This window comes from Trachemys scripta, chromosome 1, assembly GCF_013100865.1.
Source record: "Trachemys scripta elegans isolate TJP31775 chromosome 1, CAS_Tse_1.0, whole genome shotgun sequence".
NCBI lineage: Eukaryota > Metazoa > Chordata > Testudines > Emydidae > Trachemys > Trachemys scripta.
Window position 1 is genome coordinate 313,981,347 of NC_048298.1, and position 15,729 is coordinate 313,997,075.

The 15,729-nt window shown below is 40.7% G+C and overlaps 1 protein-coding gene across 4 annotated transcripts; it reads right to left on the bottom strand.

Moving 5' to 3' along the window:
• Nucleotides 1-1,200: 1,200 nt before the first annotated feature.
• On the bottom strand, nt 1,201-15,433 carry LOC117871179 (inhibitor of apoptosis protein-like). Of its 4 annotated transcripts, none has more exons than XM_034758887.1 (10): nt 15,338-15,433; nt 12,075-12,260; nt 10,172-11,146; nt 9,963-10,062; nt 8,891-8,969; nt 7,943-7,991; nt 6,314-6,556; nt 3,922-4,176; nt 3,344-3,385; nt 1,201-1,884 (listed from the first exon to the last, which is right to left on the bottom strand). In XM_034758887.1, the coding sequence occupies exons 3-10, from the start codon at nt 11,043-11,045 to the stop codon at nt 1,691-1,693; spliced, it is 1,836 nt and encodes a 611-aa protein (XP_034614778.1). In that variant the 5' UTR covers nt 11,046-11,146; nt 12,075-12,260; nt 15,338-15,433; the 3' UTR covers nt 1,201-1,690. The 4 variants fall into 4 exon arrangements, with proteins under 4 accessions (XP_034614778.1, XP_034614776.1, XP_034614775.1 ...); XM_034758885.1 differs by adding an exon at nt 13,875-13,939 and having other exon boundaries at nt 10,172-12,260; nt 15,338-15,406; XM_034758884.1 differs by having other exon boundaries at nt 10,172-12,260.
• Nucleotides 15,434-15,729: the final 296 nt, after the last annotated feature.

Genomic DNA, 15,729 nt, shown 5'->3' on the forward strand with positions numbered 1-15,729 from the left:
GTACAGACCAATACAGCTAACAAAAAATACAATACCCACCTGCTGAAGTGAGAAAACAGATTGACAGAGCCAGACGAGTACCCAGAAGTCACCGCCTACAAGACAGGCCCAACAAAGAAAACAGAACACCACTAGCTGTCACCTTCAGCCCCCAACTAAAACCTCTCCAGCGCATCAGATCTACAACCTATCCTGAAAGATGATCCTTTACTCTCACAGATCTTGGGAGACACTTGTCCTCACTTACAGACAACCCCCCAACCTAAAGCAAATACTCACCAGCAACCACACATCACTGAACAAAAACACTGACCCAGGAGCCTATCCTTGTAACAAAGCCCAATGCCAACTCTGTCCACATATCTATTCAAGTGACATCATAGGACCTAATCACATCAGCCATACCATCAGGGACTTGTTCACCTGCACATCTACCAATGTGATATATGCCATCATGTGCCAGCAATGCCCCTCTGCCATGTATATTGGCCAAACCAGACAGTCTCTACGCAAAAGAATTAATGGACACAAATCGGACATCAGGAATCATAACTTTCAAAAATCAGTGGGAGAACACTTTAACCTGTCTGGCCATTCAATGACAGACCTGCAGGTGGGTATCTTACAACAGAAAAACTTCAAAAACAGACTCCAACGAGAGACTGAACTGGAATGGATATGCAAGCTAGATACAGTCAACTCAGGATTGAGTAAGGACTGGGAATGGCTGAGTCATTACAAACATTGAATCTATCTCCCCTTGTAAGTATTCTCACACTTCTTATCAAACTGTCTGTACTGGGCTATCTTGATCATCACTTCAAAAGTTTTTTTCTCTTACTTAATTGGCCTCTCAGAGTTGGTAAGACAACGTGTGTGTGTGTCCTCACTATATATTCCACTCTATATGCATCCGAAGAAGTGGGCTGTAGTCCACGAAAGCTTATGCTCTAATAAATTTGTTAGTCTCTAAGGTGCCACAAGTACTCCTGTTCTTTTTGCAAAAACTTTTCCATTGTCACTGCAACCTATACAAAAATTTAAGCTAACTTTGGGAACATTTTGTATTAAATAAAAGTTTTCACTTCTAAAATAGTTTATTGAAAACATTTTAATGCTGTTTTCATACAATTAAATATCAATTATACACACACCACATTAACAATAAGACTTAAGACTTCTTATAATGTTCTTCCCGTGTTTTTTTTTTTTTTGTCTTGATACAACCAGAACAGCTGAAGTAGAAGATCCTGTAGTTTTACAAGTATCAATCAAGTGTCATTTGTAATGAAGTCTCATGAAAATGCTTCAGTTATTTAAGACTCCGCTTTAAAATTAAATGTATTAGAACACAATGCTTCACTAGTAAGGGATTTCTTTTCAAATTAGGATAAAGACATGTTTATGAGATCTAAGACTTTCGGAAAAAAGTTACTTCAGCAGCAAAACAAACAAACCTATTTTTCCCATCATTTTTTAATAGTTACTTACACAGGTTTCAAAAAAGATCTTTGGCAGCATAAGGCCTAGCATGCTCACACAACAGTCCACTATTACCCCATAAGCCACATTAGGCAAGTAATTTATCCATCATCTTCTTTACTATAGTTTTCCATTCTTAACACATCACTGGGTTAGTCTTGAGCACTGCTAAGATGCACAGGAACAGGAGTTTGCAGGTTTCCTCTCCTCATGAAAGAAATGTGCGAACGGTACCCTTTATTGTCCCCCTGCAAATAGGGCATTTTCTTAGGGAAGGTGCACACTCTTTGCACACCACTAAGTGACCACATGGAATAAATACAATAGAAACTTCTTTGTCCATGCAAACTTTACAGGTTCTTTCCTCCTGTAATCTTCTCAGTTGTTCTTCCATGGGTAACCCTGAGAAGAGAACAAAAACTTAACACCACAAAGAAATCTTCAAATGGCAGAACTGATTAGAGATGGAAAAGCAATAAAATTCAGTATGACTGCCACCCAATACAAAATATGCCTTGTGAGGTATCATTTAAAAATGAACACCACACTGATCATGGATATTCTTGTGTAATGTATGTCAGAAGTGCGTCTTAAGAGTTATAGAAATTATGACTAAAATATGTTTACCACACAAGTCTGGGGAGAGGGGTAAACCAGTTTCTGATAGACAAAGGACAAGCTGATGCCTTGTGCCAGAGGTCAAAAGTTGACTGGCAATCACCTGCCAAAGAATGGCCACTTGACAATGAAGGGATGCAGAAAAATTGATCTGCATTTCAGCAAGGAACATAGAACCTCTTTCACCATGAGATTTCAGGTCTCCAACCTCAGCGCTGGAATGAACTTTATCTAGGGGTAACCTTCAGGAAAATGCATTTCAAAGGGTGATTGGACTATAAAAGTGAGGGGCAAAAACACCACAAGCTCACTCTCTCCCCTAAGACAAAGGAACCAGCCCCTTGACTTTAGTGGGGGAGACCCTGACCTGAGAATTTAGTCAGCCATGTTGCTGGGATCATGTGGTAAGGATTTTACTTTGAACCTAGTCTAGCTTGTTAAGTTTGAGCTACTAGAAAGTAAGTATTTTTATTTCTCTTGTAACCATTTCTGACTTTAATGCCTTATAGTTGTACTCACTTAAGATCTCTTTAGTTAAATAAGCTTGGTTTAGTTTGAATTAAAGAAAACAGTATTGTTTAAAATGAACTACAACAGACCCTCGCTAAAACATCCGTCTACATAGCGCAAATTCACATATAACGCGGTAGCGGCCATGGATCCCAAATTTAATTACTTTAATTGCAATTCATTTTAATGCGATCCCTGCGTTAACGTGGTACCATGCATGGATCCCAAATCCCGCATTCTAGTGAGGGTCCAGTGTATTTGGTAACTAGTTAAAGTAGCAAACTGTTGAATATTGACCCTTTGCAGGGGCAACGGACCTTTAATATCTGAACTGCCCAGGGAAGGGCTGCATAGTGCAGAACAGAGTTTTGGGAAAAATGTGGGACTGGGATTGTGTTGAGGTCACTCTGCAAGTAGTAACCAAGGCTGGTGGAAGCCAAAGTGTGACAGGAGTGTTGCTAACAGGCTGAGTCAGAGCCGCCAAACCAGGACTGTAGCTATATACACAGACACTCAGAGTAACCTGCATGCTCGTAGGCTGTTTGTGAGCAGCACAAGTTGGGAACTACAACAGCAAAGCATTACCAGGCACTCGAGGTCACAGGGCAGCTGGTGACAACCCCTGACTAGTCTGGATTACACCCCAGAATGTGACAGTGTCAAAGAAAAAAATTTGTTTTGAGAATCTGAGTTATTGCCCAAACCACTCAAATGAATAAAACTGAAGATTTACCTGAAGTGTCTTCTGTGGGGACATACTTCATGTTTTTTTCCACTAAAATGACAAAAAGAACATTTTAGTCATTGGAATTATCTACACTCTAGTAGAATTTTTATTATTGCTTTACTACTATACCTCAGACTATTACTAGAGCCCTGCATGGATACAAAATTTATATCCACAGAGCTCTACTAGGAACCACAGCGAAGAAAGCAGCAGCATGTCAGGCCTTTGCTTGCAGGACCCAGGAGAGGCAGATCGCTGCATGAAAGGGATTCTTGTCTGGGAGCGTGAGAGCCACTTGCACAACCAGGGACAGCTGCTGGTGAGCCTGATGCCCACCCCAGTTGGTAAGACTGGGGGCTGGCTCCTGCGAGCAGCAGCCCAACATACTGCAGCTTTCACCGTTGTGGTTCCTGGTAGAGCCCTGCAGATATCCGCTTTATATCCATCTGCAGATATAAATTTTGTATCCGCGCAGGGCTCTATGTATTACTAAGAAAATAAAGATTGTTAGACTTAGGAAATCAGTTTATCAATCTTCTGGGGAAAGAAAAAGGAAAAAAAGTACATCTGTCAGTCAAACTCACCAAATAAATCTTTGTACAACATAGGATCACACTCTCTCAGGCAGTTTCGGAATATGTGGGCTGCTGCATTTCCTTTCACTAAAATCGTATCAATCAGTTCCCTTGCTTGCAATGGCGTTTGGGTTTTTTGTTTAATAACATCACGTTCAAGTTCAGTTATCACTTTGGCCAATAGTAAACTCTCCAGGATAGGAAGCACACATGTTAAATGCTGAAACAAAGCCATTCGATTCTTCCGGATTAAGGACAAGTCATCTTAAATTCAAGGGGAAAATTCAGTAAGTTACAAGATTTGAAGTTGCATTGTTACTATTAACTGATGTGTGCTATCAAAGTATAAGAGATACCTTGATTCTTTTCATGCCACTTCCCACTCCATGTCAGGAATACACACTATTAAATAATTACTACAGACTTCACATATCACATGAGTGGCAGACAAGTAGTTTGAGTATTGTGAAGTTTTACAAAGTCCCCCTTCTCCTCCAAAGTAGCAAGGCCACCTTATACATGATTTCCCAAGTCACAACAGTGAAAGGTATATTCATTGCACAAGTGGAATGCACAGACCCAAAGGTCTACGTGTGTCACCACCACTGGCTTATCAAGAACAAAAGTCAAAAATCACCGCCAGTCAAAAATACTGTTAGATCTGTGTGGACTAAATTTTTTTGGAAAAAAAAAAAAAAAAAAAACATAAGGACAGAGTTATGCCATGGGGAAGACCTAAACAGTACTGAACACTCAGCGCAAAAACACCACACACACACCAGACCTTATTGTACAATTGTGTTTTATATTCTCCAGATTGTGGCTGTCCAAATTCTACTGTGGTTTAATGACTAGAAATGCACCATGTTGTGACATCTCAGCTGCTGGCATATAGTGAGCCAGGACAGACAGACAGCACTGAACATAATTCATATGCTGTGCTACAGAAATTAAGTCATGGCTCCTACTGGTTTTCAAGAGTTTCAAAGCCAGACTGCATGCCTGTGAGGTTTTGAAACTGAAAAGCAAATATTAAAGTATCAGAAGTATAGGGCTGGAAGGGGTCTTGAGAGGTCATCTAGTCCATCCCCCTGCACTGAGGCAAGACCAAATATACCTAGACCATCCCTGACAGGTGTTTGTCCAACCTGTTCTTTAAAAGACTCCAGGGATACGGATTCCAGTCTCCTTTGGAAAGATGTTCCACTACTTAAGAAAAACTTTGTAACAATAAGATTAATTAACATCTAACCTAGATCTCCCTTACTGCAGATTAAGCCCATTAATTCCCTACCTTCAGTGGACATGGAGAACTGGTCTCTGCCTCTTTATAAAACAGATTTGCAATATAATATCTCCATTTGAAGTTTAAGGGCCCCAAATGAAAAAAGGTTGAAAGCCACTAACCTAGACCACATCTCCCTAGTTTACTGATGAGACTGTCATATGGCATTGTGTTAAAAGCCTTACTTTAAAAAACAAAAACCAACCAACATCTACCACCATATCTATCCCTCCTATCCCCAAGTCAGTGGGCTAGTAACCCTGCCAAAGAAGAAAATTAGGTTGGTTTGGCAAGATTTGTTCTTGGCAAAACCATGTTGACTATTACTTATTACCCTACTATCCTCTAGGAGGTTACAAAATGATTGTTCAATACCTGGAAAGATACTGGAACAAATTAAAGTTAGGGAAACATTGAGGACCTGGGGAATTATAGACCAGTGGGCCTTTCTAAAAGTGGGCAAACATAGTAGCTTTCTTCTTTGCTCCTCTGGGACCTCACCTGTCCACCATGAGCTCTTGAAGATAGTAGTTCTAAGATTGCATAAGGAATTAGCTGAAGCACCTTAGGGTGAATTTTGTCAGACCCTGCTGACTTAACTACATCTAACTTCTAAGAATAGAAATTAAAAAAATAAATATCTGGTCTTGTACATTAATCTCCATGTTTTTATTGTTGCTGAGAAGTCACAGAGTTGACCAGTAGTAACATAAGGAGACCAAAATTATATTTATAATCGTTTTTATGTGGTGGAAGTTTTACTATATAGAGGAGTCAGTTTTGGTTTATATGATGGACCTACCACCACATATAGGCATATGGACAAAAATATGGTCTTTATCCTGCAGAGTATTGTGCAGGTGGACTCATGGACCATATCGAGCCCCAATGAAATATGGGGTGCATTACTGTAAGGATAATTCCAGGATTGAGGCCTAAATTCCACACTGATTTCCAGATCATACAGTGTTAATCCTTTATATTTACCTTTACAAAAACAAAACAAAAAAACATTACCAAAGCTCATGAATACAAGTGTCCCCAGAATTAGACCAAAAAGCAAACAGATTACAATGGAACAAAGATAAAAGTTTATTACTACTGCCCTATGCATACCCGATGCCACTTCTTCAGATTGTCTCTCCTTCTCCTCTTCCCTTTTTTCATCTTCTGCAGTAAGCAGATCAGACACAAGATCATTAACGGTCTTGTAATTTTCCTCAGTCGCTAAGATTTTACTCTGAACTGTCTGCTTTATTAGTCTTCTACTAAATCCCATCTCCAAGGCTGCTTTAACCACTGGGGTGTTCATCATGATTGCATCTTCTGAATGGCTTTCTCCAGATTCAGAATGAATAGCTATGCATGAAGGGGCGGGGGGGGAGGGGAGAGAAAAGAAAAGATACTTCAGATTTGAAAACTTTAGATTTTTTAGCATCTTCAGTATATAAATGAGATTTAGCATAAAAAAATCATTTAATGACATGGGCCTAACTTTTTAAAAATCAAGATATTTTTACTTAGAACTCCTGTTTAGAATTTTGGACTTAAACAAAAAAAGCTTTGTTACAATAACCAAGATCCAATTTAAAGCAGCAAAAGCAGGGAAAACCCAGAGGTCACACCATTGTTGAATAGCATCATTAGATTAGAACTGAAAAAAATGGTAAAAAGTTAGTTATGGAAATACCTCCCTTTCATATGGTATAACAAGTTCTTGAGTCGCATCTGCATTAATAGAATGGTTACAGTTCTACTATTGGTCATCCTTTTCCTGGCACTTAGCTAACTAAGCGTAATAGTTGGAAATCTGACTCATCTCACTGCCTCAGCAGGGGCCACTGCCAGTATGGGGAATTCACCCCCAAAGAAGTCAGACAGTAGTGTCATCATACTTGGGTATTCCACTGAAGAGCAGCTTTACAGCCGCAGAGGAAGTTGTCTGGAAAGCTGCACTTCTTCAGTATGTCCCCAAGCTGGCTTGGCCATTCCCTCTCACTGGCTACTGCTGCCCACTTTTGAAGTCGCTAACATAGCTGCAGGCCCCCAGCAGGTTAGGGTTGTAGGTATCTTTTTTTATTAAATGGAGATATCCTATCTCCTAGAACTGGAAGGGACCTTGAAAGGTCATTGAGTCCAGCACCCTGCCTTCACTAGCAGGACCAAGTACTGATTTTTCCCCCAGATCCGTAGGTGGCCCCCTCAAGGATTGAACTCACAACCCGGGTTTAGCAGGCCAATGCTCAAACCACTGAGCTATCCCTCCCCCAATCACCCTCTAAGGTGCGCTGATACCAGGATAGTCTATACCCTGGGCTACTCTAGCAGAAGCTGGTGTAACCAACAATGAGTCCATTGAATCCAGTTAGAGAACATGCAAACAGAGGCAAACTCTTCAGAAACTATACAGTATGTATACAAATCCCTAGTATTGTGGAAATTATGAAGAGATGGGAAATTTCTCTTGCAACAAACTTGAAGGGAATATTGTAGTATAAAATTTCAAACAAACCTCACTGACATTTTAAGTCCACTATACAACTGTCAAAAAGAAAAAAAAAAAATCTTTGACTTGCTGGGAAGCATTCCAATGCTGCTACTTTCTAAAATGCTATGAATTGCTTAGCAAGCTAATTTTGGAAAGCATCCATACAAAAGTTCTATTCATATTTACATTAAGTTTGTAAGCGTGCTGAAAGTCTTATCACTATGTAGCTTGAAAGACATTAACTAAAATGTACATACTTGGTGGATTGGCACTTTCGTCCACAGGGGTATCTGAAGTTGACAAGAGCTATGGAATGTAAAGGAACAGCATTAAATAAAAACCACAGTCAGCATCCTTTTCTCTTTGCATACAACACTGATAATCCCAGTACATGCTTTTCCACAAAAATTAAGTTATTTACAAAAAGGAAGAACTTGGTACAAATAGTGAAGTTATTGTAGCATTTAAGAGCCCCTAATCAGGAGCCAGGACCCCGTTGTGCTCGTCACTGTCCAGCCACACCCCACCCAAACATTTGCAATTAAGAATTTTAACTCAAATAGCCTAAGTGAAGTATGTGTAGATAGGATTATACAAGTTTTACAACAATTTGTACTGCAAACATGCATTGGGGTAAATCCAGGCAGTTTATACCAACACAAACTTCTCTTCTAAATGAAGCTACTCACTATGCTTTTTGTTTATGCAAAAATACCTTGTTACAAACAGCTTCGTTAAAAAAAAGAAGTCCCACAAGAGAGGCACCCAGAACCAGTTTCTGTACTAGCAGGTACTAATCTGAATTAGTCACTAAGCCTTGTGTAATCAGAACTTCACTTCTTTATACTCAGTCTAGAGCTCTCATTGCCTCACAGAGTGTCCCAAGGTTTGACTGTAAATGGCTGTGATGCTCTTCAAATGACTCAAGTCCCAGTGCTACCAGATCTATTTTCAATATCAATTCTCAAAAATACAAAAACTGCTCATGGAAGACGTGCAAAGAGTCAGTTTTGAAGACCATCAAACCAATTCTAATTATCTCATTTTCATGTAAAGCTGTTCATTCATGAACTATCAATCAAACTTAAAACTCATACCTGCCAAACTACTTAGGGCAATATCTGGAAAGTGTGGGGGGGGAGTTATGTACCACCATTTAATGCTGATACTAGCAACCAGAAAGTTATATAAAAATTCTAGTTTACCTGTTCAAGGAGATGTGGGAATCTTGCCTGAATTTGATTGACAAACTCTCGCCCTTTTATTCGCAGTAGATACTCACATCTAAACATTAACAGAATATAAATGTTTGTCAAGTTACAATATTTGTTTCTCATATATGATTAGTTAAGAGCCATACAGAATAAGAAGCCTACAATACTGTGCTCAATTAGGCCCCAATTCAGGGAAGCACTTACACACATAATCATGTGCTTAACTTTTAAGTAAGTTCCACTGACTTCAATGGAACTTTAGCACATATTTAAGTATCCTTACTGAAAAGGGATGCTTTGCTAAATCATCTTAATATGGCCTAATTTCTGTATGTATCAGATATAAATATGATCTCATCAATACCAAAGCATTCAGTAATAGATACCTTTTAGTGTACAACCTCAACAGCTTTTAATCTCAGCCAATACTCCACCCCTCCCCTCAAATCACTCAGTGAGTACAAACTAGTCTAAATTTAAAAACAAAAAACCCACCACAATGAAATGGATATAAAAAATTAAAGGTTTTAAAACTTAGTCTACACTTTGCACTAGTAAAGCAATTTAAACTTTACACAAGATAAAAAAATACACTGATAAAGTTAATGGGGGAGATGAACAAGGAGCTAAGCAAAAGTTGGATGTTGAACTTAAGTTTAATAGCTGATGGTAAACTGTGTCAAAGATTAGCATACAAAACACTTTTTCCTGTGCTGTTCTCAACTTCATTAAAGCTATTTAAAAATCATTAACATATGGGGATATTTTCAAAGGTACAAATAGCAGTTGTGTCTTACTGACATCTGTCTTTGAAAATCTCCCCCATCGTTATTAGCGTCATTATTTCCCCCCATTTTATTATTCAGCAATAGAGATGTTCTCACTCAAGTCTTTCCATCTGGAACACAAAAAACCCTCTTGTAGAGTGACAATTTCAAAAGCACTCACATTGGCCTAAGTCTGCTCCCACTGACAAATTTAAAGATAAAAATTATAGGGGAAGGTCTGAAAGGGCTCTGCATTGGCCTAATTCTTCCACTGACAAAGCTTTTTAAACAGTTACCTTGGAAACCATTTAGCATGCTCAATCCATGGATCATCTCCAGACTCCCAACACCTTAATCCACCATCACAGCAAAAACATTTGACATCATCATTACGACCTTTAAAAGCAAGTTTACAAAGTATTCAATAAGTGTTCACACAAGCCATTGCTTAGCAAATTCTAAAACAAATATAAACTAAGACATTAGATAGGTTAACTTTTCTTACCTACGTAATAAAACCCAGCATTTGCAAGCTGTTCAGGTCGAACTGGAATTCTTGTTGGCCAGTTTATGAATGTTTTAACACGAGCCACGTGGGTTTGCATGCTCTGGTTAGAAATGCTGAATATTGGTTGGTCTCTAGTTTTATTTTGCACAAAGGGGCAGTTAGGAAAGTATCTCCGATGCTCTGACATGGCATTATCCTTCGGTTCCCAGTTACTTAGTTGCCCCCCACAGGTAAAGCAAGCAACTTTGTCTCCTGGCCCAGTATAGTAAAATCCAGCTTTGGCCAGATCTGTTGGTGATAGAAATGTCAGGGGCCATGTCTGAAAAGTACATAGTCTAGCATCTTCTGTGCTCATTGCAGGATTATTAAAGCTAGGTCGCAGGTGTGATGGGTCCTCAATTGCCCTAGAAGTTACTGGTTCTTGAGGAAAACTGGAGAAAGTAGTACTGAAAAAGCCAATTTGTTCTAAGCTTGGAGCAATAGTTATGGAATGCAAAGATGGTGAAAGACTGTTTATTGTGGCTGGAGGTGAGAAGGCTGAATGAGAGGATGATCCAAGATTACTAACTGAAAGCAAATTCTGAATAAAGCTGCAGCTAGGATAGAGCTGTTTATGTTTTTCCAGAGCACTGTCGCCTTGTTTCCAGTTATCCAACATCAAGCCACAACTGAAGCATTTAACTTTATCTTTCACACCAGTGTAATAAAACCCAGCTCGAGCAAGACTCCTTTCAGACACTGGCACGTTGAGAGGGAAAGTAGAAAACGTGGACATTCTGTAGAGTTCACACGACAACTCATACTTCAGTTCACACACAGTGCTGCTGTTCATCAGATTAGCCAGGAACGAGCTGCTTTCCACTAGGTTCATAATGAAATTAGGGAAGAATGGGACAAGTCTTTCTCTGGGAGGTAGTTTTGTGCATGGAGGTGATTTTGAATAACTCCCAGGCCATATAAAAGAGTAAGGACCTGAAAGTGAAACATTTTGGTTTGTAACACTGAATGCATGCGAAAGGAATGAATTATGATTAATAAACAGGCTTGATATATGTGGGAAGTCCTGCTTTTATTTTAATCTGCACAACTGCTTTCAATGGAGAAGTTATACAACCTCAACACTCTAGGAGGTACAGAAAGTAGGTCAACTGGACTTTCCTGTCACAATACATCACATTTTCCTTAGTATACTGTACTTCTCATCTCACAGTCAATGGCACTTTGGTGCAAATGGAGGTGAGGTGGAAGAGATACAGAAAAATATGTAAGGGTGATCAAAATCCACCCCAATAAAGAAACTAAAATGGGTAAAACTGAAGACACTGCATCTTAATATCATGCTCCAATTTAAAATTAAGTGTTTATTTCATCCTAGATAGCCAATACGAATGCAGCTTTTATACATCTGTAAAGATTGTTTTGATAAGAGTGTCGCATACTTCTGTTGAAATTCTAACCTGACACATTTACAGAGGCACAAACAAAACAGCCCCAAAACTTCTAAAGGTATATTCGTATGTCAGACTGCCAAAACAAAATACCCTTGGTTTTAGCAATCCTCACCCAAAGATATGCAAGACACTACAAACAACATTAAAAGTTATACTCAACTACCTTACATACAGCAGAGCTATAGCTCCAGCAAGAATGATTCTTGACCATAGCAGTGATACCACCAACTTGTCACAGATAACCACTGGCTTGGAACAGACCCAGTGTGTTTTCTTCCATCACATGCTCAACACTGGGCATCAGAAACTTAGCCAGGTTGCTTGGGTACAAGTGCACTCTTATAACATTTAAAAGCCATATATTTGTATATGTTAGAACATTCTAGTATTTTATATGGATTAATTAAAAGACCTCTGTAGGCCATGTTCAGAAAGCAAACAGAACTTACACTGGTCAATACAGAAATATTTTGATATCTTTAGTTTCTTTATTTGTGCACAAAACTACCTCCCAGATTTCAGACTGAAGTCCCTTTTAAGGGGCTTAGGCCTCCATACTGAGATTTGTAGTTCACAAGAAGAAATTGTAGATATCTGTAGTCTGAAACATCCAATTCCTTTGTGCTGCCAAAAACCTGTAAAGGAGAAAAAACATTTTTCTTATAAAACAAGATAAATTAGGCATATTTGTTGTAGCTGTCATCTACAGTATTTCTCAAATTATAAACCTGTTGAACACTAGAATCACAAAGGTAGTTTTTTTTAATTGTTGGCCAGCAAGTTTCAGGATAGTTAATGAAGGTCACTTCCATAAACACTGACATCAAAACCTATTCCCACCCTGTACCGAAAAATTTGGAAAAGTGAATGATTTAATTTTACAAGTTGTCAAATATTTGGCAGATAGAGACTATAGATAAGTGGCCTGGGCTACATACAAAGTTGTACTGATATGACTAAGTGTTATTTTACATAGCTTTAGTTAAGTTTAAAGGTGCAACCTAAACAGATACAAGCCAGGTTTAAACTGGTATAAAACAGCATATACAAAAGTTGCACCAATTCAAGTTAAACAAGGGCTTGTCTAACCTCAAGAGTTGTCCAATGACTTATAGAATGCTTTTAAAAATGCCCAAAAAAACAAAAGAAAAAATCCCAAGCCCACAAAATACAACCAAAAATTCCAGGTGAGAACAGGAGATAGAAATCAGAGTCTGTAATTTTAAGGTCTTTTTTTTGCTGTGTTTCAAGCTTTCTGAAGTGTTAAATACACACAACACAAATATGCTGCTACCAGGGTGACACCCCTCCCCTACAGAAACTGTCTCCAAGCAAACAGCAGCAGCAGCATACTCCCCACTCACTTCAGTTTGTTGATGGCTCATTGATACCATGGTATTTAAATGATTAGGCACAGTGAGTTGGGGGAGCAGGAGACCAGCCTTCTCTTCTCCCTTCTGCCCCATCCCCCCCACAGCTCCCTTCTGCCCCATCCCCCCCACAATAGCTAGGAACACAGGAATTGCCACACTAGATCAGAACTATGGTCTAGCATCCAGTCTCTGACAGCTGCCAACACCAGATGCTTCAGAGGAAGTACATGAAACCCCAGAGTAGACATTTGTGGGACAGTCTGCCTTGCATAAGCGTTGAATCCTAATCTCTAATAATTGGATGCTGGTTTATGCCCAGAGCATGAGGTTTTAGATCTCTTCCAAATCTTTTCATTTATTATTAATTATTCACCCGCAAGCTCTACAAGTGCGTCAAGAAAGCGGCGAAACACAAGCAGATCCGGCGGGGAGTGAAGGAAGTTCAGAAATATTGTAACTCTGGATATTCTTGTAATCCATATAATCATCCAATCCCTCTTTGAATTGTGCTAAATTTTTGGTCTCAATGGAATACTGTTGCAGTGAGTTCCACAGTCTAGTCACACACTGAGTAAAAAAAGTATCCTTTAATCAATTTGCCACTTTTTTTAAAAAATATTCCCTTGTTCTTGTGCTATGAAATAGACAACAGATGCCCCAGTCTAACTTCAACTTCTCTTCTTATTCATCTCCTTTCTAAGGGCATGCCTACACAGGGCCAATCAGGAAAGTTAGTGTCAAATAACTGAAAGTATGAAGACAATGTGCATAAGTGGCTTAATTCGTCATGTGGATGCTTTTATCCAGGAGTGAAGTGGTCTTAGTTCCCTGTCACCAAATCCTCATTGAAGGGAATCACATGGGGGTTTCACTCACTTCAATTTAAGCGCATTGACATCACGCCTGCAATTGATTTCTTGAGTGACTCCTTGTAGGCATTCCTAAAATAAACAATCCCAGTCTTGTAAATCGCTCTTCATGTATTTTTCCAGACCCTTGATCATTCTCATTGCCCTCCTCTGAATCCCCTCTACTTCCATAGTACTGAGATGGGGCAACCAGTGGTGCACACAGTATTGCAGATGAGGACATACCATCAATTTATATTATGACATATAAATGAGTTGAGATCATAAATTTAGTGGAAGGTACATAAGGGGAGTTTTACCCTCCAGTAAGCATTATGTTGCAGGTATCAAGCAACACCTTGTCCACTCACCGAGTTTGGTTAAATCCCCCTGAAGTTCCTCACAGTCATCTCTGGACTTGACTAACCGTAGTACTTTAATGGGTCCATTATAGCTTTACTTACATTGAAAAGACCTCCGCTTTCGCATTTATGATTTTTTGCTGTTTTAACTATACAAACATGAGCCCATCATATCCTACAATGACCACACATGCTTAACTTTCCACAGTGAATGGCCTCATTGACTTCAATGGGACTACTTGCAGTGTGTAAAGTTAACCACATTTCAAATGTGCACATACCCAATAACACAGCCTTTGGCATTTAATAAAGTTTAAAATTAACTAGATGCTTAAACTAATACTTAATCCTTCTTGCAGTTTTTGAAATTTTAGGCCTTCTTTCCAGTTAAGAAAGACAGGAATAATTATAGGAAACAATTCACCACTCAGTGTGGGCACATCACCCCATCCTTATTCATCCACCCACCCTCATTAAACTCAAGTTTCAGGCAGCACCATCCACACTATGCAAGCCTAGCCAGACCCATACCCCTGACTGACTAAAGTAATGTTGCCAGTTATCACAATTTGATCCCAAGTCTCACACTGTTTACTACTGAAGAGTAGCAGTTACATAAGCACCTCAGCTGCTGCTTTTTAACTAACTCTCAGGGTTGCAGAGCGCTTGGAAACGTGAGGACCCCAGCGCAGCCTGCAGGCTCAAAGAAAAAAGCCAACCCAAAATTCACATCAAACAAACCCAAATCATTATTTTAAACCCATCATACTTGGAGGGCCTCAACTCACGCGTAGGGCTGGCAAGATGGTGTCACACCCACACCAGAGAACAACGTACCTGGCTCCGGCCAGCTCAGCCCAATCCCGCCCTTGGCCAGCAGCTCCCGCTTCAGAAACCCACCCCCGGGCCTGAGCCCGGGCCCGCGTCCCCGCCGGCTAAGGCCGTTACCCGTTATCACGAGGTTTGCAGTGACGCAGTCAGCGCCCGCACACAGCGCTCCCCACGGCACCTACCCGCCATCTCGAGCCGCGGCGCAGCGGCGCGCCCCTCCCGCAGGGCACGCCGCGGCGCCCATGCCCGCCCCGCCTCTCGGCCGAGGCTCGAGCCGCCCCCCGCCTGCGGTACTCACCCGGGCTGGGACGCGCGTAGTTCTGCGCTGCCGCGCCGGTCCCACACGCTATATATACCACGGCCGGCCGGCTGGCCAGGGTCCCTCCCCGCCTCGCGGAAACTCCCCCTTCCGCCCCCGCCCCACTCCTGTCAAACAACGTCCGGGGCCCCGCGCTGTGGAAAGTCCCCGGCTGGACGGACTGCGCATGCGCGCGATCTGTGGGCGGTGACGGGGTGCTGCCAGTGTGTGGCTGGCGCGCGGGTCCCAGAGCCTGTCCCGTCCTCGGCCCGGAGAGCGCGCGCCCCAGCGCTCTCGAGGCACCCTCACAGCCTGAATCCGGCCCCGTCTATGGCATGAGGAGAGAACGAGCAAACTCATTACAACTGCCCCCAAAACACTCCAGCTCCCCC